Source organism: Aplosporella prunicola, assembly GCF_010093885.1.
Source record: "Aplosporella prunicola CBS 121167 unplaced genomic scaffold K452scaffold_6, whole genome shotgun sequence".
In the NCBI taxonomy this organism is placed as follows: Eukaryota; Fungi; Ascomycota; class Dothideomycetes; order Botryosphaeriales; family Aplosporellaceae; genus Aplosporella; species Aplosporella prunicola.
Genome location: NW_022983534.1, coordinates 718,277 through 739,548, shown reverse-complemented (window position 1 = coordinate 739,548; position 21,272 = coordinate 718,277). Strand labels below are relative to the sequence as shown.

The 21,272-nt window shown below is 54.1% G+C and overlaps 8 protein-coding genes and 1 non-coding gene across 9 annotated transcripts; 3 read left to right on the top strand and 6 right to left on the bottom strand.

Annotated features, from left to right (window-relative positions):
• Nucleotides 1-51: 51 nt before the first annotated feature.
• Nucleotides 52-1,616, bottom strand: K452DRAFT_325167 (uncharacterized protein; the record flags this gene model as incomplete). The annotated part of the gene is made up of 3 exons (XM_033544758.1): nucleotides 52-273; nucleotides 331-1,009; nucleotides 1,060-1,616. The coding sequence occupies 3 exons, from the start codon at nucleotides 1,614-1,616 to the stop codon at nucleotides 52-54; spliced, it is 1,458 nt and encodes a 485-aa protein (XP_033400365.1).
• A 962-nt stretch (nucleotides 1,617-2,578) lies between these two features.
• Nucleotides 2,579-4,532, bottom strand: K452DRAFT_325166 (uncharacterized protein; the record flags this gene model as incomplete). The annotated part of the gene is made up of 3 exons (XM_033544757.1): nucleotides 2,579-3,726; nucleotides 3,781-3,855; nucleotides 3,908-4,532. The coding sequence occupies 3 exons, from the start codon at nucleotides 4,530-4,532 to the stop codon at nucleotides 2,579-2,581; spliced, it is 1,848 nt and encodes a 615-aa protein (XP_033400364.1).
• A 3,004-nt stretch (nucleotides 4,533-7,536) lies between these two features.
• On the bottom strand, nucleotides 7,537-8,500 carry K452DRAFT_344715 (uncharacterized protein; the record flags this gene model as incomplete). Its single annotated transcript, XM_033545430.1, has 4 exons — nucleotides 7,929-8,500; nucleotides 7,806-7,904; nucleotides 7,571-7,751; nucleotides 7,537-7,543 (listed from the first exon to the last, which is right to left on the bottom strand). The coding sequence occupies exons 1-4, from the start codon at nucleotides 8,341-8,343 to the stop codon at nucleotides 7,537-7,539; spliced, it is 702 nt and encodes a 233-aa protein (XP_033400363.1). The 5' UTR covers nucleotides 8,344-8,500.
• A 516-nt stretch (nucleotides 8,501-9,016) lies between these two features.
• Nucleotides 9,017-10,763, top strand: K452DRAFT_296066 (uncharacterized protein; the record flags this gene model as incomplete). Its single annotated transcript, XM_033541889.1, has 3 exons — nucleotides 9,017-9,689; nucleotides 9,761-9,882; nucleotides 10,641-10,763. 3 exons carry the CDS (start codon nucleotides 9,017-9,019, stop codon nucleotides 10,761-10,763), a joined length of 918 nt encoding a protein of 305 aa, XP_033400362.1.
• Nucleotides 10,764-11,023: 260 nt separating this feature from the next.
• Nucleotides 11,024-11,121, top strand: K452DRAFT_t47. Its single transcript has one exon. It is a non-coding gene; the product is annotated as a tRNA-Ser (tRNA).
• A 1,297-nt stretch (nucleotides 11,122-12,418) lies between these two features.
• On the bottom strand, nucleotides 12,419-13,676 carry K452DRAFT_266638 (uncharacterized protein). Its single transcript, XM_033538799.1, has 5 exons — nucleotides 13,469-13,676; nucleotides 13,273-13,410; nucleotides 13,136-13,217; nucleotides 13,021-13,086; nucleotides 12,419-12,970 (listed from the first exon to the last, which is right to left on the bottom strand). Exons 1-5 carry the CDS (start codon nucleotides 13,650-13,652, stop codon nucleotides 12,631-12,633), a joined length of 810 nt encoding a protein of 269 aa, XP_033400361.1. The 5' UTR covers nucleotides 13,653-13,676; the 3' UTR covers nucleotides 12,419-12,630.
• K452DRAFT_145032 (uncharacterized protein) lies at nucleotides 13,469-15,579 on the top strand. Its single transcript, XM_033535467.1, has 4 exons — nucleotides 13,469-13,809; nucleotides 13,860-14,112; nucleotides 14,167-14,405; nucleotides 14,455-15,579. Exons 1-4 carry the CDS (start codon nucleotides 13,626-13,628, stop codon nucleotides 15,456-15,458), a joined length of 1,680 nt encoding a protein of 559 aa, XP_033400360.1. The 5' UTR covers nucleotides 13,469-13,625; the 3' UTR covers nucleotides 15,459-15,579.
• Nucleotides 15,580-16,688: 1,109 nt separating this feature from the next.
• Nucleotides 16,689-19,205, bottom strand: K452DRAFT_145027 (uncharacterized protein). Its single transcript, XM_033535466.1, has 2 exons — nucleotides 18,935-19,205; nucleotides 16,689-18,881 (listed from the first exon to the last, which is right to left on the bottom strand). The coding sequence occupies exons 1-2, from the start codon at nucleotides 19,102-19,104 to the stop codon at nucleotides 16,880-16,882; spliced, it is 2,172 nt and encodes a 723-aa protein (XP_033400359.1). The 5' UTR covers nucleotides 19,105-19,205; the 3' UTR covers nucleotides 16,689-16,879.
• Nucleotides 19,206-19,705: 500 nt separating this feature from the next.
• Nucleotides 19,706-21,193, bottom strand: K452DRAFT_284970 (uncharacterized protein). Its single transcript, XM_033540039.1, has 3 exons — nucleotides 20,950-21,193; nucleotides 20,609-20,871; nucleotides 19,706-20,554 (listed from the first exon to the last, which is right to left on the bottom strand). Exons 1-3 carry the CDS (start codon nucleotides 21,050-21,052, stop codon nucleotides 20,078-20,080), a joined length of 843 nt encoding a protein of 280 aa, XP_033400358.1. The 5' UTR covers nucleotides 21,053-21,193; the 3' UTR covers nucleotides 19,706-20,077.
• Between the last annotated feature and the right edge of the window lie 79 nt (nucleotides 21,194-21,272).

The following is a 21,272-nucleotide window of genomic DNA, read 5'->3' as shown; positions in this document are numbered from 1 at the left end:
ATCAGCGTTGCGCCATTACGTGCATTGCATTGCATTGCATTGCATGAGGTATCATATCGTGTACACGAACCGCGGGTTGCGATCCCCCAGCTCGTCAATGTCTTCCTGCGCCATCCCCTCGACCTTGTAGTCCTCTTTGCCCGCCGCCCGCCGCTCGTTGGCCTTGGCGTACCACCACCACATGAACGCGTAACAGACGCACGCCATTCCCACCATGGCCAGCGTCACGGCGAGCCCGCGCGTGTAGCGAGGTCCTTCGGCCTTGGGGTAGAGCTGGTCCAGAGTCAGCCAACGCACACAACAACAATATCCCTGTTAGGCACTACTCACAAAACTCGACATCAACCCCGCGCAATTCCCCAGCGAGAGCTGCAGCGCCGTGCCCGTCGTGCGCTTGGCATACCGCGGGTTGTTCGCCGGCAGCCACGCCAGCGGCAGCCCCACGTGCACGTACAGCCCCATGGCCACCAGGAAGCAGCCCGCGTAATGAGCGCCGCTGCTGATGTCACTCAGCAACATCGCATACCCCACAATCGCCACCACTCCAAACAGCACCGCGTACAGCCCGCGACGCTGCTGGCTGTCCGAAAAGTGCGCCACAATCAGGTACGTGATGGCGCCGAGCGCGTAGCAGGGTATCGTCAAGACCTGCACAATCGAGTTCGAATACGTCGGGTCGATGCCCCGAATGATGGTCGGCAAGAACGTGCTGAAGCCGTAAAGCATCGTGTCGCTCCCGAATAGAGCCATGGAGAACACCCAGATTTTCCAGTCTGTCAGCCCGTCGATGAAGTCTTTCTTGTGGAACTCCTGCGCCGATAGCGTGTGGCCCGTCTGCCGATTGCGGCGCTTGACCATGAGTTCTCGTTCCGCGGGTGTCAGGAAGAAGGCCGTCTCCGGACCGTCAGCCAGGATCCACCAGCACGCAACTCCCAGAAAGCAGGTTGGAATTCCTTCAATGATCATGATCCAGCGCCAGCCTCGGAGCCCGGCTGCACCGTCAATATGCCTGGTTTCCGTTAGCGTGACCAGGAAGAGGAAAAGAAAATGCGTTCATACCCAATGCCATAGGCGAGGAGCCCTCCGAACGCGCCGGCCAGAGCAGAGCTGACGAAAAGGTATCCGATCCGTAAAGCGAGCTCCCGCTTGGTGTAGAAAAATGTCAAGTAGATGGCCATTCCGGGAAAAAGACCGCCCTCGACCGCGCCGAGAAATAGGCGGCAGACAATCAAACCACCATAACTTTGCGCTATTCCGGTAAGGGTGGCGACAAGGCCCCAAGCTGTCGTAATAAATGCGATCCATCTTGAAGGGCGGCATTTTTTGAGCAGCAAATTGGACGGCAGCTCCGAGAGGATGTACGGGACGAAGAGAATGCAAACGGCGATCTGGAACTGATCGCTGTTCATACCAAGATCTTCCTCTAATCCATACAAGCGAGCGTTTCCGATGTTGACTCGATCCAGGAAGCTCAGCATATAGATGAGCATGACCACCGGGATGATGCAAAAGTCGAGCTTCCGCACAAGCTTCTTCTCGGCATGGTTGTCGAAATCCAAAAGGCCGGTTTCCGGGTGGTCGGTCGACGCGGCGCGCGACAAGTCGGCCTTCTCCATGGTGATTGCTGAGTTGCGAGCGGTCCGGCAGTCGAGTCGGTGAGGCTGATATATACGCCTTTAGCGCGGCCGATACCGTCGCGAGCTATCTCGTTAGGCGGAGATGATGTGCCTATTCTCAAACCACTACTCTGCCATATCGTTCGAGAGCGCCCGAGTGAGTCAAATAGAGGAAAAACTAGGGCACTATTGCATGATCCCGCCTCGCCGTGACGATGACGCAGGACGAAAGTAATCTTCGGCAGCGGGTCCCTTTTATATAGAGTAGACGGACTGATAGGCCGCCGCTTTCAGATGGTGCCACCCGGACTGTGCTGGCGACAAGATTTTTTATTTGGCGATTGATAAGCTGCTGGAGCGATCCTTGACTTTTCGTGTGGCGGGCGAGTCGACGTTGTGCTGCCGAATCGACGCCACGGCTAAGAAGAGTATGGTCAAGCGACTGCGCGAATCATGGCGTGAGCAACCCCTGTGGCTTGTACGTGCTTTCAACGTGACCATGGCCGTCAGCAGTCGAATGCGATCTGGAATGCATTGCTTGAAGCCTTAGACTTTGCAGAGAACGAAGACTCTTATCGTCAGGTGCGGGGGAGTGCCAGCGTTGACCGAATGTGGGCGAATGCGCATTCGCAAGTTTGCTTTTTTCTTGCTCCAGTTGCACGACCTAAAAGTAGGCGGAAGCGACTAAACTACAGATAGGAGATTACGCGTTAAAATCTACATAAGCCGTCAGATCATAACACAAATTAACTGTGCAACCCTCGTCTTCAACCCTGACTTTGTCCTTCCAACCATTTTATCCACTTCCGCCTAAATACAGCCAACCTTCGAACGCTGTAGAAAGCGCCAATACAGATCCCAGTTCTAACTCGTCTAAGTTTCCGAAAATTCGAGAGTTCCACTCCAATTCTTCTTCGTATCTTTCAACAACCTCCAAATTGCATCCATCTCGTTCCCGCCACTTAGTTTACCTCCCTGGATACTGCATACTTGCTCTTAGCCCTAATAAGGTGTCCGTACTTGTAAAGAACATATGGAGTCGGCACCAACACGGCCGCAATACACGCCAGAATCGTGCAAGTGTAGTGCGTACCCATGTTCTTGTAAAACGGCACGCCCACAACCGTCATGCCGCCTGCCGCCAAGTAGCGTACTAGCGCAATAAACGTGAGGGCCGAGGCCGAGTACATCTCGTACGAATCGATGACGTACATGTACGCGCTCAGGAAAATGCCGATGATACCGTAGCCGATCAGCACCGACGAGATGATGGGTGACCAGATGCTGATGTTCTCATAGTCGGTCCATCCCATCCAAAACAACCCGATGGGAATAGCGGGTGCAGCGCCGAGCATGGCAAACCAGAGACGGATCTCCGGGTTGATGTGCGTCGCTCCCTTGGCACGAACACGCTCCAGCTCGTTGACAGTCTTGCGGTAAACGATAGGGACCATGATCAGGGCCAGCAAGATACCGACGAACATGGCGGCGAAGATGACATTGGCCAGGCCTTGAGAGGTGTGGTAGGTTTCTTCGAAGATGAAAGTGTAACCATCCAAGAACGTAAAAAGGACAACGTAGATGACGGTCAAGTAAAGCATCATCACCGCGATGATGGGCTCCGTTGCCATGAGGAAAGGACGCGTAAGAGCAACCTTCAGTCGCGTGAACAGCGTTGCCGTCACAATTTCATGCTCGGACCTGAAACGATCATCTCCAGTAATCCTCCGGAAGTGTGCGGCTTTCCACTGCAGGAGTAGGGGACTGTAGGTCTCCGGCATGCAGAGCAAAATAAGTACCAGGACCAAGGCTCCGGTGATAAGCATAATCCACTCCGACCATCTCCAGCTAATGAGGCTAGATTGCCCGATATAGCTTCCGATTACCGGAGCCAGGATTGGACCGCCGAACGCCGTGGTAGCAAACATCGGAAAGCCATACGTCTTCTCGATCGGGTTGTATATGTCAGAGATAGAACCTCCGGCACAAACCAGCGGAGTGGATCCGCAGAAGCCAGCCAAAAAACGAAAGACGATCTGAGCTCCAATGTTGGGAGCAAGTGCAGAGGCCATGATCCAGATCATCCAGACCATCAAGGAACCCATATAAACTTTTAATGGTTAGAATCATTCAATACACAATTGCCATTCAGCGGTCGTCTTACCAATGTTTCGGCCAAATGTCTCCGAGAATGGACCTGCTACAAGCGAGCCCACGCCAAATCCTATCAGGTACATGGCTGCAAGTACAATTAGCTAGTTCCCAGGGAAAGGTGTGTCCAGCTATCATACCTGTCGCCAAAGTCTCCGTGACTTCACTCACTCCTAATGCAACAGCACCCTGCGGCAGGATTGTTGCATCAATGGCCGAAGCAGCAGTGACCACAAAAGCAATGGCAGCGATCTGAAAGGTGACGCCAATACGTCTAACATGGCTCCAATTGCGAGGATTCAAAGGATCGGACTCGCCTTCCCATCCTACCACAAACACTTGCTCGCCCTTGCCCTCATGCGTACGTCGGTCTCGAGCATGGATGCCGGTCAAGCTGTGACCGAGAGCGGCTCTAGCGGTGTATTGGGTGTGCGCAGTCGCAGCCGTGGCTACACGTTCGATGTCGACATTGTCACCCTCGGCGGAGGAGACTGAGCTGTCGGAAGAGGATGAGGAGTCATTGGAGGCAGTCGGTTCGAGAGCATTCTCTTTTTCTTTTTGCTCTTTCTCCTCTTCCTCTCGCTGGTCCGCCTGCTGCTGGATTTCCGAGTGCGAAGACTGCGGGCGCGGCTCTGGAGTGGCTGTTTGTGTCTCAGTTACTGCTGGCTGGGGCCGAATGGTTATGTGCTGGGCCTTTTCGAGGTCGCGCTGGACTTGCGCCTGCACGGTCTGGCCCATGCGTCTGAATTGGAGTAGGGATTGCATACCGGGGGGCTTTCCTCTCTTCAGAGACCAACAGTAGATGCTGTACGGAGACTCGGCAGTGGGGGGCAAGAGAGAGGCGACGGCGGGGGAGATACAAAATATATGATCGCGGGAATAAGGATGCGCCAGTGGTTGCTTTCTAATCCCTCTGACGTTGAGGTGTCGAAAATTGACCGGTAGTCGAGGTTAAAGCGGCCCGACAACCTTGCATGGCCCACCGCGCGAACTGGGGCGGGTGGGTTTGGCTGCCGACAATGCCGCGGACAGTATCGCGCCAGTATTGAATCGTTGCCGACTGTTTAGTCAACGCTAGTGGATACTTTTTAGGTAGTCAAGATGTAAAAAAGGGGGGTCCGGGCCATCTCTCTCAGCCTTCTACTACCCAGATAGGTAAGCATTAAGCTTCTTCTAGAATTGCCAGGGAGGCGTCATTACCAGTAACTGATGCTGGCGCGTCAATTTTCCACTCATACGCGCGACCCACTGGATGTTTGTCCAAGGCAGCCTGTGCTTGGCGGGATGAAGACTCATCGCAGACCGCCCCCAACTGCAAATCCACAACGGGATTGATGAATCATGCACAAAGGTCCCTTATCGATTTACAGTGCATGTGTGATCTTGACGATTCGTTACTTGAATAAGTGAAGAACAACACATCCTACCCACGTCCTCGCACGGACGTGTAAGGAACACACCAAGGATCGCAGTCTAACGAACGCGCCATCGGGTCTCCAGCATCCGCATCAACTGATTGCGCCTCCGACCACTGACGGTCATACGGATGTGGCGGAAAGACCTCATCGTTGGAATCGTTGTCCGAGCCTCGGGGTCGCTTCTCCTATCACCGAGCCTTTTCTCCGCAATCATCTTTTAACTCCTTCTGGATCTCCAATGCCACCTCATAACAAGGTTCAACTCCACTCACCGCATCCTTGCTAGTAACGGTGGAGATGGTTCTCAGCCCTATGGCTCTACTCGCGCCATTTTAGGGGACTGGTGCTCAAAATTCCCTTCAAATTCATTTTACACAACTACGGTGTACTCGAATTACCTGGCAGCAAGATTGTCACTCATTGAAGAGTTGGTGGTTATTGATCACTAAGTACTAAAAGTTTTCCAGTAGCAAGAGGGCCGATTGTTGTCGGCTTCAATCTTTACTCTTCACATACTCGAGCCAAAGAATGGTCAGTGTTTTCCCCACCTCCATGTTCTTAGGCCTTCCCGAGGGGAGGCTTTCCAAAAGCAGACACCGCCCTTCGCTGGTGTATTGGCGCCTTTACTACCAACAGTAAGCGCATATACGATGCCCCATTTTAAGTCTCCTCCTAGTTGACACTGCTTCCTATCCGCACGGTCCGACCGACAGCTGTTGCGTTTATCAAGGTTAACGACAATTCATCGAAGAGCAATTGTTGTCGGCAGAAGAGATACCAGTGCGCAGCAAAACATCAGAAATTCTTAACAGTCCGAATTTTTCTATATGTAGGCCAGAGCACATCTAAGCCGGAGACTCTGTTCTGTCACATGCATTGTTTTTCACAGTGCGTCGAAATTAGAGGTTCTGCTCTAAATCACGGTTGAGTCAAATATATCGTCGATGTTGTAAGTTGCGCCACTGCAAGCACATCTACCAACACTGAAGGCCCTCGGGAACAAAACCCATCAACCCTGCTTTAGCCATGGCAAGACACACAATTTCTGGCTTAGCTGTATAAAGCAGTGTTGCTCTTTGAAGGCTCAAAACATTTGTTCGACCTGAATATCAAGGTAGACGTCTTACGCTCCCCATCTCTTCAACAGAACATATTCAAACCCTGCATTCTGTTTAACCCCCACATGCTGCTCCATGCACAGAAGAGCAAGGAAACCCCTGTCATACAGACTCGCAAACAGCAAAAAAACAAAAACATACAACAGTTGGGATTCGCTAGTGGTCACCCACCTAACTACTAATCAACCGGTTCACAGCTTAAATTTGGCAGAGCGGACGGGATGCCTTGTTCTCTGTGACCTATGGTCGTATGTGCTTACGTGAAGTAGGGTGTTGGTATATGAAGGGCAGGTGCTTGCATCCAGGAGGCGCTACCATGTTACATGGCCACTGACAGATATTGTCGTGTATTCAGGAGGAACATAGAGATTCAAACTAGGAGTATAATCGAGTTACCCTAGAAACACTATACATAAGGTTGGAATAGGTGTTGAGTTCGAATTACGCTCAGATAAAGAGGGAAGAGCACGAAAATAGTATAGGTGGACATGAATACCTACCTTTTGCACCTTTGTCGGCCAGCAACAGATCATGTTAACATATTGGTAGCGAAGCTGAGCGGTAATAATAACTAGAGAGTTACAATTGAGCAGCATGTAACAGAAAGTAGATTGGATATGCGCATGTCTATGAAAGCTGTAATAACAATTCAGGCCTTAAGTTGTTATATAAGAGAAAGGATGCCGTCATAAAACGGTTGAATATGATGCGGAATGCATCACGAAACAAGATGGCCGATTAATCCGTCGAGCTGGAGATTTATATAACTACATCTAGCCCTAAGACCTAATAGATATAGTCATATCTACTATCATCGCGTGGCCATCAAGTTACCTAGCCCCACAGCTTGAACTGAAAAGTAAATAGATACAAGTCGTCCCGAGCTCTACAAAAAGCGAAAGACCGACTGGATAAAACCAGTTCTGAGCCCGATAAAAGATGAAGTATCGGCTAGAGTAAAGCTTTCCCGTACCCCATAAAAAAGCGTAAGACCAAGTGGCTACGAATTGTCTAAAATCCTCGAATAAGACTAGAATCGACAGGATACAATTTACCTTGACTCCAGAAAAGAAGTTTAAAACCAGTATCACAAGAGTCATCTTAGGTCCTCCATATGTAGATTAAATACCAGGATAAGGTAGTCAAAGTACCGGTACGAAATGGATATCTTTAGCCCCCTACGAAGCTACTTGGGGGTCGTAAACCTATCGCGCTCCAGACGGTCAACGACCGTCATGACCTTTCGAACCGTAGTAGTTATACATACATCTCCTGCGAAGGGATGATGCCTGGTGCAAACTTTACATCGCGCCTTGCCGCGATCTGACCCCGCCCGTCCATGAGTTGGAATTGCGGGTTTTCGGCCTGCGCCGTCATGTTCATGCGTATAAATATCGCGGCGCCCTTGGCTCTGTTCGCTGGCTGGGAGTCTACATCCCATTCTTCGCCTGGATAGCACCATTGTTAGCATAGGAGACAGCAGTGAGTCCATACAAACATACCGTTCACCCCAAAAATCCACTCCCAGACGCCATCGAGGTGCGCAAGCGTCCACTGCGCGACAGGAGAATCTAATTGTACGACATCGGCTTGGTTGAAACCTCTTTGGCTTCACGAGACCATACTGCGCTCAATGTCTTCGTGGACGTAAGCCAGCGCGACCGCGGCCGCCAGTGTCTCCCAGTCTTCACGATTCATGGGCGCATAGTAACCCAGGTCCTCGTCACTGACCTGAGCCAGCCAATCGCCAAACATTTCCATTGACTCTTGAAGCGTGGCCACGGCCACGCCCGCGAGAAGGTCGTGGCGGCGGACATCCGCCTCTCGGCGGCGCGCCGCCTCCTCCCGACCCACGAGCGGGTTGCGGTGCTGATCAAGTGGGTTGCCGTCATTGTCCCAAGCGTTCACATGGAGGTTTCCCCCCATGTACATTACGCGACGGTACCCGCGGATGCCGCCCCAGTTGTAATTGTGAGGTTCGGCCTGCTGGGCATTGTCGTCTTCAGGTGCGAACGGGACTAGGCCTCCGTGGTGAGCCATGTGTGCGATGGATGTTGATGTATGTTTAATGGAAGTATGTGAGAAAAAGAGTCGAGGAAAAGAAAAAACCGGTGGAGCAGTGGTGAGAGAAGCCCGAAGGAAGAAGGATTAGGTGGTGGGGGAGGGGTTGATATTTATAAGAACTAGTAAACGAGGTTGTAAACAGAAACGGAAGCAACGCAAACAAACAGACTTCACTCTCTGTTCTCACCTCCAGGCTCCCACATGACACAACAAAATAGGCAACTACCCTAAGAGCGGTGAGCACCTACAAAGCATGTGACAACGAATACTAGCACATCATCCTCTCCTGCCTATTGTGAAGGACATCTTGTACTTAGTACCTTAATTTTTTTGCGGTCCCATAGTACTCAATCTTGCTTCTGCACGAGGTCGCAGGGCTTGGTGGTGCCTTCGCTTCTTGCATGTCTGCAGCTGTCGTGCGATGGGTGCCCATTGCCCCTTATAGAGGAAACTGGTCATTACTCCTGCTTCTGCTCTTGCATGGAGTAGAAGGGCTATTACGACAGTGTCTTCCCTTTTGAACATTCGCAGTTGTGGCCATGATCGTCCATGGACAACCACCGTGACCACAAACCTCCTCAACCCCTACCTGTCCTCGAAAACAAACCCTGATTCTCGAGTAATCAAATTCGTTCCCCACAGATTCACAATGTCCAACAACACTGCCAGTTTCCGCACACACATTGAGTCCGCTATCAAGGATATCAGGACAGTCTTGCACGAGAATCCCTCGTGGATGACCAAGAAGCGGCTTAAGTATGTCGAAGCGTCGACAGACGACGAGCTCATTGAACGCCTATTGGTATTTATACCAGTCAAGATCCAGAATGCTCTGGGTGTTAGAGGGCTCGTAGGCATTGAAGGCCTCCTCCTTCTTGGCCGTACTGAAGGCGAATGCATTCCGGACATCAACCCCGGCATCTACCTTGCAGTGGGGAAACCGAAATCGGGTGAGGAGAAAGTGCCTGTTTGCTATGGCGGTTCCGGGATTTCCGAAAATGGAACCGAGCAAAGAATCGCCCAGCACGACAACCCTACGTATAGAGCCAACCATTCAACCAAGCTCTTCTACCAGAAGCTGGACGACCCGGACTGCCCTCGACGCGCCGAAGCTGTGTGCTTGGCGAAGTTCGCGCGCGGCTGCCCCCAGTGGGTGGAAAACGAGGAACTGACGGCCGTGATGGAACATGCATTCATCATGCTCCTCGGCCTCCTTGACAACGGTGCTTCGTTTGACAAGTACAAACGAATGGACTCTTACGGAGCCATTCGGCTCACGCGGATGGTGCCCACGAACAGACAGTTGCCCCTCTTTGAGCAGCGTAAGCATCCCTGTCGCAGGCCTGAAGGTCCCTCTGATCTTATGACAGTATGCTGACATCTGTCGCTTTAGCACGCCTCGACCGCAAGAGGCCTTACACGAAGGAAGAGAAGGCCGAGATTCCGGCTTTTGAACGATCAAGACCAGCGCCAGAGGGCCAGGTTTTTCCCGCAAAGGTGAAGGGTAACGGTGAGGTAAACCTTTACTGGGTTCATAACCTTTCTTACAGCGTCCGTCACCGTCAAGCGAGATTCATCTTCTTACGAGATGATGATACTTGTATGGAGTGGAAGAAGAAATCCAGTTAAGATATGTCAGTATGTGCGTGCTCTAAGTCCTTCTCGTCTATACCCAGGGCTCGGGCTTGTAGCTAGACAAGGAGCATTCCGTAGGGACTGCTTGTATCTTTCCCTATCTCGGTTAACGGTGACTGACGTATCCATGAAGCGGCAGGTTGTATTCCGCTGTTAAGTGGTTAGTTTGTAGTATGACCGGTCCATACAGAATATAGCTTAATGGTTTTGTAAAAATCTCGGTGTCACATCCAGTCTTGCGAGCCAAAGGAACCTGTAGAGCCCTGTTATGTGACAGCTGGGTTTGGTCGAACTTGCTTTCCAGATATATCTGTGATAATCAACCATACAGGTCAGGAAGAGACTTGGATATGCTGATAGTAGCTGGTCCGCAATATAGGAGTGGAGTGCCTTCGAAAGTAGTCCAGAGAAATATCATTTTGTGATTATTTAACGGCTTTTTGCGTTGGTATCAATGCCATCTCGATAATGTCTGGACGCGCTTCTGTCTTCTCAATAAATGAGTGTTCACTGTGTCCCAGGAGCTTTCATGAGCGTATAATGAGAGTTAGATCGTAAGATCTACAGTGACCCATTACGACAGCCTTAGTTCTTCGTTGTCCGTTGTTTTGACGCTCGGCCGAGCTGATTGCAGACAGATTGCGATGGCCGAAGAGCTCATGGCGGCGCAAAAGTCTCTTCGTATTAATATTCGAAGTTTTGTCGGCAACGTCCCGATGAACTTGTGCTCAGTGGACGATTGGCGTTCGCTGTACGTTTGAGAATTGGTTTCCACGGTTGCAGCGTGAAAAGCGGACACGTCCTGACGTCCAAGCCGCGGGCCGCGGGCGCCCTAGCGCACAAGCGTTGCGCCAGAGCCCTAAGGACCCACTCAACCATGTCCTTGGCGGCACAACAGTTGCACAAGGACTTTCGTAGGCATCCGTCCGCGCGTTCTCCATCTCACAATTATTAGAAGGACGGTGGGGAGGCCAAAACATGGGGATATATACTATAAAAGTCGTTTGCAAACTCAATAAGCGGCGTAGTGCCAGAGTGGTTAATGGGTCAGACTTGAATCCCCTGATTTGATGTGATCTGATGGCTTCGGCCTCGCAAGTTCGAATCTTGTCTACGTCGTATTCTCTTTTGGCAGGCTGAGGAGTGCTCCGGGGGGACGTAGGAGGTCACTCTGGGTTGCCTTTTGGCCCCCTGGACACCCCGCCCGACATGGCCACGCCAGCGGGTTTTGGTATTATTTGGTGCCTCGATGCGCTTTGTTTTAACGGTGATGAGAACTGCCATCGGACTGCGAGTGGTTCCTGGACTGTGGGGGGCTATTCGGGGTGGTGGGTGCTGTAGGGTGCGGGGTACCTTGGGTGTGTTGAACCTACGCCGCGCCCAAGCAACCTCACCAATATTTTTGGAACACAGAATCTTGCTCCTCGAGCAGTGCCACTGGACTGGAGAATGAGAAAAGCAGCGGACGTTTAATGGGTTGTGGAAACATGTTGCAGTGTCCGAAGATGCAGCTAGAAGCTGGGGAGCACCGGCTACGAAAGCAAAAGAAAAATAAAACTGAAAATCAAAAATAAAACTGGTTGAATAGATTCTTAGAGTGATAAGTTAGATAAACGGAAGCAGGTTTTGAAGTTATACAGATTTAAAATTTTATTTGCGGACGAAATTTTAGAAGGGCGCGCCCTTATCGTCAACTAGGGGAAAAGGAATTATACTTAAAAACATAAGAGATGAGTCTGTATATAATTCTTGAACTAAAAGCCCTTGGTTGACTTTGGTTCGAGCGTGAGAGTGGTTGTCAAAATCTCAAGTGTTGATGGTGATGGACGAGAAATGCCGATTTATTCGACCGAATTAGGAAATCCCAAGCATGATGGAAAAAAAAAAAAGTTCAAGTCAGCGTCTACAAGTCGCGATCTACATGGCCAGACCCAAAATGTGGATTTTAAGTGTACAGCAGTAGCTGCTTGCTCTGTTAGAATTTAAATGTTCTGATGGTCTAGCGGTTGGGGTGAATTTAGAATTAAAAAGCTCCTTCCTATTTGACAAGGCCCCAAGCATAATTTAGAGTCGCATGCTTCACACATGGCTGCCACGTTCTAGCCATCCTAATGCTCCTTCATGCCCTCGCTGTACCTTCTTGCACTTGAACGGTTGAACCCACAACATACATCCAACATAGACGAATACTGAAGCATCCAAGTCGACGCCGCCTAGAGTTCAACATTTTACTACGCTGACCCGCTCTTTTGACATAGATACCAAAGTGGCGCATCACACTGTGTCGCATCATCGAACCATGTCCCGAGTCTTCGTATATGGACGGCTCTCACCGCAGACATTGGCGCTAAAACTATCAAGAGAGGCGGCACAGCGAGCAGCATTGTTAATCGACTTTCGAGAAAGAAAGAGCACAGAGGGGAAAATTGTTGCGTATTGTCGTTTCGTAAAGAGCCCTATGCAAGGCTGCTCTTCCTCTAAGTATAGGTATGGAACAAGGAAACATGGACCGAGAAAAGTGATTATCTAAAAAGACCCTTCCACAGGAGAAATGGAAGGGAAGATCTCCGCGGATAACCCAACGCCATAGATGAATCACAGAAAGTGATACACCATCAGCTTGCTCACTCATTCCTGGGCCTCCCGAACCTCTCCACCCAAACGTTGGGTAGTACCAACAATGGCACTCTGCAGCGGCGTCGAAGACGGCAGCACACCATACCTTCCGAACGTCGACCGGTCGACGGAGACATAGTGCGGCACGCGCTGCATGAGCTTAAGCTTGGACTCGATCCACCGTAAGATCTTCTCCGGAGGAGCCAGGAAGCGTATGTAGTTCAGGCCCCAGAGGTAACCAATCAGGGCGCCGCAGAGATGGCCGAGCAGGCTCGTGCCCGGGACGAGTGCGCTCGTGATGACGATGAATATTAGGGGAGTAGTCCAAGTGGGTATCTTATAAGGTCCAATGCTGGAATTTATTAGTGTATGCTTGGCAGAGGATTGGAGTACGTTTCCTACGCAAAGGATGGGTTCGCCCTGTGGGTGACGACGGCTTCTGCTGACAGAAGAAGGAATACCCAAACACTGTTCTTGTTAGTCTATTGGCCAAGCAATAGGTAATATGGGTGCCAACCTTGCGCCCTGCACAGCCGTGTTGCTTCTGAGGAGACCACGCTCAATCAAGATGTATAGAATTCCGGGGAACGTTGCAAACGCTGAGCACCTGTCAGCCATTGTCCTTGCGCATGCTGACGCTTGCTGGGAACTTACGCCCAGTAAATAGTACAAGAGACACCAATGTACCATGTTCGGCTTCGAAGCGCTCGAGGAGGGGTGTCAAGGCGAGAATGTTGAGGAAGACATGGAAGAAGCCCAAATGGGTGACGGGATAGGTGTTTAGGCGGTATGCTGGGCAAAAAGTCAGTACAGCGGAGCATCATGGTGGGAAGGTGTAGCTGGGACTCACCGGCCGTCAGACTGACTTGGTCAGGAATCAGGGCGCATTTCTCGCGGAGGCCGGCATTGGCAAAGGTGGCTACCCAGAGGGCCACGACGACCAGCAGGATCAGGCGGGTGACCAGCGGCAGGCGCAAGACATAGGAGCGCAGGCGCTGCGGGCTGTAATGGGCGGGGAGAGACACGACGGCCATGTTGTCGGGGCGCGAGGGTTCAACCTAAAGGATGGCGAGGTGTACAAACGCGCGACACCGGAGGCAGACGCGGAAACGCCCCGAGAATCCGGGGAAGCCGCCAGGGACCAACAACCAGCGCTTTTCTCTCTCTCGACACTCAGAATGACCTTGTTGAGTCTGTTCCCCAAACTACCGCGCCACGTCGCATCCCGCTGACTGCCGCAGCGCCCGCCATCCTCGGCCTCCGCCGTGATGCGCGCATCCTCAAGCTCCCGCCCTACCTTTCCGCTCTGTGCATCATTGTCGGCGTCATATGGCTTTTGCTGCTGCCATTGGACGAGTACTCCCGCCAGACCTACGTGTCCGAGAATGCCCTGCTGCCTGGCCAGGTCCACACCTACTTTGGAGGCAGTGAGCACAACATCTTCCGCGCCTACAGACACGAGGTCGCTCAATTGGTAGACAAGCCGATTGAAGAGTGGGTACCTTGCTGTGTATTAGAAGGGAGCCCTGGCTGATACACGGCACACAGGAGAACCCAACGACTGGAGGAAATCTTGAGGTCCTCCGGCTTGAAGGTCGCGCATCAAAAGTACAGCTACGAGACGCCCGGCAAGCGCGTCGCCAACGAGAATGTCTACGCCGTGTTGCAGGGACCAAGAGCGGACGCGACTGAGGCAGTCGTGCTTGTTGCAGCTTGGGATACAACCAAGGATGAGGTAAACCACAGCGGTGTTGCCTTGGTCCTCACTCTGGCGAGATATTTCAAGAGTACCAACACCCCGCGTTTTATGGAAGGGCTCCGCTAATCGCTGCACAGGATGGTCGCTGTGGTCTAAAGATATCATTATATTGATCGCAGGTGACAGTACCGCCGGGTCACAGGCTTGGGTCGACGCATATCACGATGCCCATAACCCGGCCTCGGTCGAGGCTCTTTCCATCAAGAGTGGTGCGCTACAAGGCGCCGTTGCCGTTGAGTACCCGGCTGGACCCTGGGGCCACAGGTTCGACAAGCTGCACATGATCTATGATGGCGTCAATGGGCAGCTTCCGAATCTGGATCTCTTCAACACTGCCGTGGCCATTGCCAGCGGGCAGATGGGCATCGGCTGTACGCTCCAGCGCATGTGGGACCACAATGACTCCTATCAAGAAAGATTGCAAACAATGCTGCGCGGAATGATCAGTCAAGGCCTGGGTCACGCTTCCGGTCCTCACAGCGCCTTCATCCCGTACCACGTCGATGCCATTACCCTGCAGACTGTCGGCGATGGCTGGCACGACGAGATGTCTCTTGGCCGCACTGTCGAGAGCTTGTTCCGCAGTTTGAATAACCTCCTCGAACACCTGCACCAGAGCTTCTTCTTTTACCTCTTGATGCAGGCAAACCGCTTCGTCAGCATAGGCACATACCTACCCAGCGCCATGCTAATTGCTGTCAATTTCACCATCACATCCATTGCGCTCTGGGTGCAGAGTGGACGCCCTTCCATTCCCAGCGTCAACCCAGCTTCTACTGAGCAAAAGGATGAGAAGAAGCAAGACATGACGATTGTCAAAGAAGGTGGCATGGTTGCCGCTGTACCGTCCGCAACGTTGGCAACCGTTGAACGAGCCATATTTCTCCCTCTTGCTTTCGTCAGCGGAGTACACTTTCTCGGCCTTCTACCACTCTACACCTTCAATCACACCTCCAGAGATGTACGTATCACGCTCCTCCCCTTCTCTCCCAGCCTCCCAGCCACCACACCAACCACCCCGCCCCACATAGCATCTTCAGGCTGCACTGCCCCAAGGCGCCCCATAGTAGCCGCCCACTGACCGGAGTCCCATCGATCCATCCCACACTATCCCCATGGCCCGCCACGCAAGCAAGTAGAAGGAGAAGAAGAAGAGTTAGCTAACGCGACGCCCAAAATAGCACCTCGGCACGGCCTTTGTCCTGACCTCGATCGTGACGCTGCTGGCCCCACCGCTAGCCGCCTACCTGCTGCACCAAGCGCGGCGGCCCACGGCGCAGGAGGCCAGCCTGCTGCAGTGCCTCTCGCTGCTGCTGCTCGGCATGTTCCTGTCGGCGCTGGCGACGCTCAACTTTAGCCTGTCGTTCCTCGTCGGCCTGTGCGCGGCGCCCCTGTCGTTTGTGCGCCCCGTGCCCCGTGCCGATGCTGCCGCCGCATCCCCGAGCGTTGCTGCCCGCCGCGCCTCGGCCGCCGCGCAGTACGCGCTGCTGGCGGCGCTGAGCCCCGTCGTCGTGCTGGCCGTCGCGAGCCAGTACCTGGGCGGCGAGGGGGGCGTGGGCACGGGCGTGGGCGTGGGCGCCGCCGTCACGCGCGTCCTCGTCGAGGCCAGCTTCGGCTGGCATGTCTGGGGCATGTGGTCGCAAGTCGTCGTGTGGCTGGTGTGGTGGCCGGCGTGGTTTGCGGGCGCGGTTGTGGTTGCCGGGAGTTTGTACTGAGAGAGAGAGAGAGAGAGTGAGTGAGTGAGAGGTGAGAGGGGGCGTTGGTTGGCTGTTGTGTGTAGTGTGTGTGTGTATGTACGATTGAAAAACACGATACTTAGATAGGACAGATTCGAGAAAAAAAGGAAATTACTGATTGCTCGATTGACTGAGTGTTGTGCCTCTAACTATTTGCAGATGCATGCAAGCGTGCATGGCAGCAGACCTCCCTTTCCCTCTTCATCCCTGCCTTTATTTGTTTATATATATATATATATATATTTATCCTCTTTGGCAACTCGACTCTTACGCCCCCCCTAGAAGCAAGCAAACAGACAGACAGACAGACAGCCTCCCGGTTAGAATGTCTCCCGCTCCTCCGCCTCCGCCGCCGCAATGCAATACTGAAAATGAAAGAGACCATGGATAGTACCACCCCGCCCAGTCCAGACGAAACCTCCAGGCCAGGCTAGCTAGCTAGCTTGAGAGAGTGTGTGAAAAGAGATGGATGGATGGATGGATGGATGGAGAGATGCAAGTAGGTGTTGGTTGTTTGTTTTGTTGTTACAAGGAGAAGGAGAAGAAGGAGGAGGAGAAGAAGAAGAAGAAGAAGAAGAGGAGGAGGAGGAGGAGGATGAGGAGGAGGAGGAAATTAGCACTAAACGGGGCGGCGGTTTCGTTCTGACAGATGGAAAGATGCCTAGAAATAGAAAAAACAGACAGACAGATAGATAGATGATGAACATGTAGAAAAATCTCATTCCTCATTACCTACCCTACACATCACATCTCATCTCATCACATCTCACGTCATACCATGCCTCTCCTTCCACATCTCGCCGCCGCCAAAACTAACCACGCTGCGCTTCGCGGCCTCAACCACGCTCGCGGCCCGGCTCTTGCCCCCGCTCGGCAAGCTGACGACGCTGTCCTTGCGCTTGTACGGCTTGACCGTGCTGGCGTCGCTCGGCTCGCTGACGTTGTCCGGGTGCACGACGTCGCGGCTGCTCTTGTGCGAGCGGCTCGAGACGCGGCTGCGCGCGTCGTCGGCGCCCTCGACCTCCTGCTGCAGCTTCGAGCGCGACGAGTGCCGCGACACCTTGCTGCCGCCGGCGTCGCTAGGCGCGTACGCGCGGCTGCTGTGCCGGCTGCGCGAAGACCCGGCGTTGGAGATGCTGTCGCTGGGGGCGACGGTGCTGGCGCCGTCGTCGAGGGCGTCGCGGTCACGGCCGAGCATGCTGCCGATGAGGCTGCTGCTGCCCGCCTTCGAGGGCGCTTCCGACCCCGCTCGGCTGCGGCTTTGGTGGCTCGCGCTCGCGACGCTCGGGCTGGGCTTTGTGGCTGCGCTGGAGGGGGCGCGCGAGCGCGCCGCGCTGCTGTGGTGCGAGTGCACGCTGCTGGCCGAGGTGCGCCGCTCGATCGAGGGTGGGTAGTCGGTGCGCGAGTCTTCGGTGCGCGACGACCGAGATGTGTGCGAGGTTGCGCTGCTGCGGGCGTCGTCGTCGGCGCAGAAGCTGGAGATGAGCGAAGGTTCTCTCGCCGATGCTCTGGAGGGGGCTTGGGAGGGGGCTTTGGATGTGGCTTGCGAGGAGGCTCGGGAAGACACTTGAGAGGACATCTGCGAGGAGGCTCGAGAGGACACTTGCGAGGCGGCTTTGGACGGCGAATGGGACGGCGCGCGCGAGGGTGCTTGCGACGGCGCTTTGATGGTCGATGGCATGGAAGAGATGGTGCTGGGTGCGGTCATGGTGCGCATGGCGGAGCGGGGGCCGACGGTGGAGGCATATTCCGCGTCTTCGAATCTGGTGTTCGGCACTGAAACATACGTCGGGCTGTGGTAGCTCTTTTTGGCCGCGGAGGCGGCGCTATGCACGGAACGACTGTTATCGTAGTCAGAGGCGCTGTAGTAAGATTCCGTGTCACTGAAATTCCGGTGCGCCTGCGACTGCTGGACGCTGGTGGCTCCAGAGCGCAGGGCTGAAGCGAGCGAAGGAGCATAAGTGCTCCTTGGGGGTGCGGCCTCGATGGCGCGGCGTTCTTGCGGCGAGCTGTACACGGACTCCGAGTAGTTGCTGGGCTCACGCTGGTACTGGACCATCTGCTGTTCATATGCAGATGGCGAATATCCAGACTGCGAAGCCACCTCGCTGGGTGCCCTCTGCGATGGTGCCCTGAAAGCCAGAGCCCTATGCGAGCCGCTTTGAGACGTAGCGACTGCCGCAGCCTCCTTGCGGCCACTGTCTTGCTCACTCTTGACCATGGCATAGGCCACGGCAGCACCAGCCGCAGCGCCGATGAGAGTGCCGATGATCTTTCGAGCACCGGCGTCTCCCATCAGGTTTGCGTCGACAGAAGGGTCCGCAGCGGGCGCAGTGTGGGCCCGGACCAAGGTGGGCGCCTGGCTCCTCGCCACCGAGGGAGCAACAGAAGGGGCAACAGAACGAGCGGGGACAGACATGGTGGCACTTTTCGGTGCCTCAATGGCTGGAATGGACTTGGTTGAGCTCTTCACCGTGTAGACGGACCTCGTGTCATCGAGGCTGGTGACCGACTGTCTCCAGGTCAAGACGCGGCCGTACTCGTGCGTGGAGCGGGCATCACTGGGGTCTTCGTTTTCACGGCAGACGACCTCGATGCTGTTGCCATCAGTGTCGAGAACGGCGGCGTTGAAGACGCCATTCTCCGTGTCGCGGGTGGCTGGCGAGCCGTGGGGCCGGGCGCCGGCTGTCAAGGCGGCTGTGTAAAAGTTCCGCACGGTGATCCGGTCTGGCGCGGAGAAAGCTATGTGCGCGGCGCCGGCCTTGATGCTAGTGGGACGGTGAGCAGTCTGGTCGGTGCGTAGAGAGGAGCCAGTGCTTACCCAGGCGTCTCCTGGCAGAGGAAGAAGTCGGCATCTCCGTCTATCCCCAGTCCAATCTGGTTTCCCTGCTGACCGATGAAGCGGTAGCCCAGCGGCTGGAGAGCCGAGAGAAAGAAAGAGCAGGAGGAGGGGAGGTGGGAGACGGTCAGGCCGATGTGTGAGACAGGCATGTTGAGCGAACGACGGACGGAACGGAATCAAGAGAATTCAGCAGCGAAGCGAACCCTCTGAGATAAATAACGAATATGCAAGAGCGTGGCGAAATGCGGTGAGTGGGTAGCGGCATGCAGCAGGCAGAGAGAGATATATACCGCCGAGCCATGAGTCTGGAGTCTGGAGCATCTGAAGGACGCGGTGCCGAATTGGGCCGGCGATGGCGCACATCAAACGCAGTGGATCGTGTTTGGCGGCTTCTCGATGCGCGCGCTGCGATGCCACGTTATCCTGGCGCAGGCTGAGCGAGGTGGTTGGACGCGGAACGGCCCAGCGGATCCGCCCTCAGTTCAGCGATCGCCTCATTCTTGGCCCAAAGCGGATTGACTGCCCTCCAACCTCCTCGACGCCGCCAGTCATTGCAGTCGCATGACGAACATGCCGTGCCTTCCAGACTCTCCGCTAAATCCGCGCATCGCCTCTGCCTGCATGCCACGACCCGGTAAGCGCGTTTATATCCGGAAGCCAAATGGGAGGCGTACCCGTCGCCCAGCACGAGTTCTAGGTTGCACGCAGAAAAGCAAGGCTCAACTCTATTCCAACGAGAGCCTGCCCCGCGCCCGTCACGTGTGAACAACAATAAGTCATAGGTATATCCGTGTCGCCAATTACATCTCCAGCCCTGCCGGGGCTCCCACGCGCCAACGCCGCCCGTATTCCTACCTAACTAATGCTACCAAGACTAACAAGGAGAAAATGGGAGACGCAGAGCAAGTTGAAGTGCGCTGCGGAAAAGAAAGCCTGGTGAGTCTGTTGAAAGCCTGATGTTTTGGTTGCAAAAACAAAGACATGTCCACAGGTCCTCAACGTGGCGGGACTTCGCATCAGCGCTTTGATGTTGTGATCGTAGCCTGACGCGAAAGCCCGCAAATCCTTCCCCGCAGCTCGCCTGCTCGATTAGAAACCAGAAGTCGGGGTATCCGGGGCATTTTAGAGAACGTTCCACACTTCCTCGGCCGCATGGCAGAACTTGGAGCATGCCACGCTTGCACTGAGCGAAAAGTTGCTGATCGAGATGGCATCGTCCTTGAACTCGTCGGCGAAATCGTCGCGTCCCTTGGCCATAGCTCCGATGAATACACAGATGCTCTGGTTGGGGTCTAGGTCCTCCACATATTCGCGAACTTTGACCACCGGCGCGTCAAAGCTCAGCGTGACCTTGCGGCAGTTGGGCGGAAGGTGGTCAGTGATGGGGTTTTTGATGACCTTGAGAAGCTTCTCTTGCGACGTCGTCGAGCGGATCGAGAGGCGGTGCAGCAGCTGCACCATCAGACCCGCAAACCGCTTGAACGTGCGCGGTATCCGGACCGACGGGCTGACCTCGATAAGCACGCCCTTGGCCGTGTGGATGTAGATTTGCAGTCTTCCGGCCTTGTTGATGGGCGAGTCGAGGAGGGTAAGCAAGCACTACGCCATCGCGTTAGTATGCGCCTTTGTTGAAAAGAACGCGCAGCCTCAGACCTGGTGAGTGATATCCGGGCGCGCATCCGAAATGTCGCGACCCATCTTCCTCATGATACCAATGTGCTCGTCGCTGTTGAGAAGCGAGTATTTGTCGTCCTTGCCGGCGCCGGCGCGACCGCCGTGCGACGACTTGTACGTCTCGAGACTAGCATTTGAGAGGACGACTATGAGCCTTTGCGTGTCCTTGTCGCTCGCCGGAATGGGCTGGTGCTGCTCGGCGACGAGTTTGGGAAGGTCTGGCGGCGGGAGAGATTGCGTCCCTATCGACATTTTCCGCTGGTCAGCCAAGCTGGTGAATGAAGGAAGCGGGGTGTAGGCGCTTGGCGAATGCGACTGACTGATTCTCTTGGTTCCGCGCTTCTGAGAGGACATGCCCCGGGGAGTTTCTTCCTGAGGATCAAGCTTGACCCCGCCATCCGCTTGCGCCGACGATGATGCCATGGCTGTTAATAGGTAGGTAAAGTCGGAACTGCAGAAGCGAACCAAACGTCTGTTAGTCGAACAACGGCCAAAGAAAACTTTGCGCGGAGCCTTATGTATGCCTATGGGCTGAGAGAAGCTGACGGTCAGCTCGAGGATTCGAGAGAAAGGTTTTTCGTGGCTCTCGCTAGGCAATATCTCCGACACATCGTCCAGACCCGGTGGAGACATGCACCCGCCC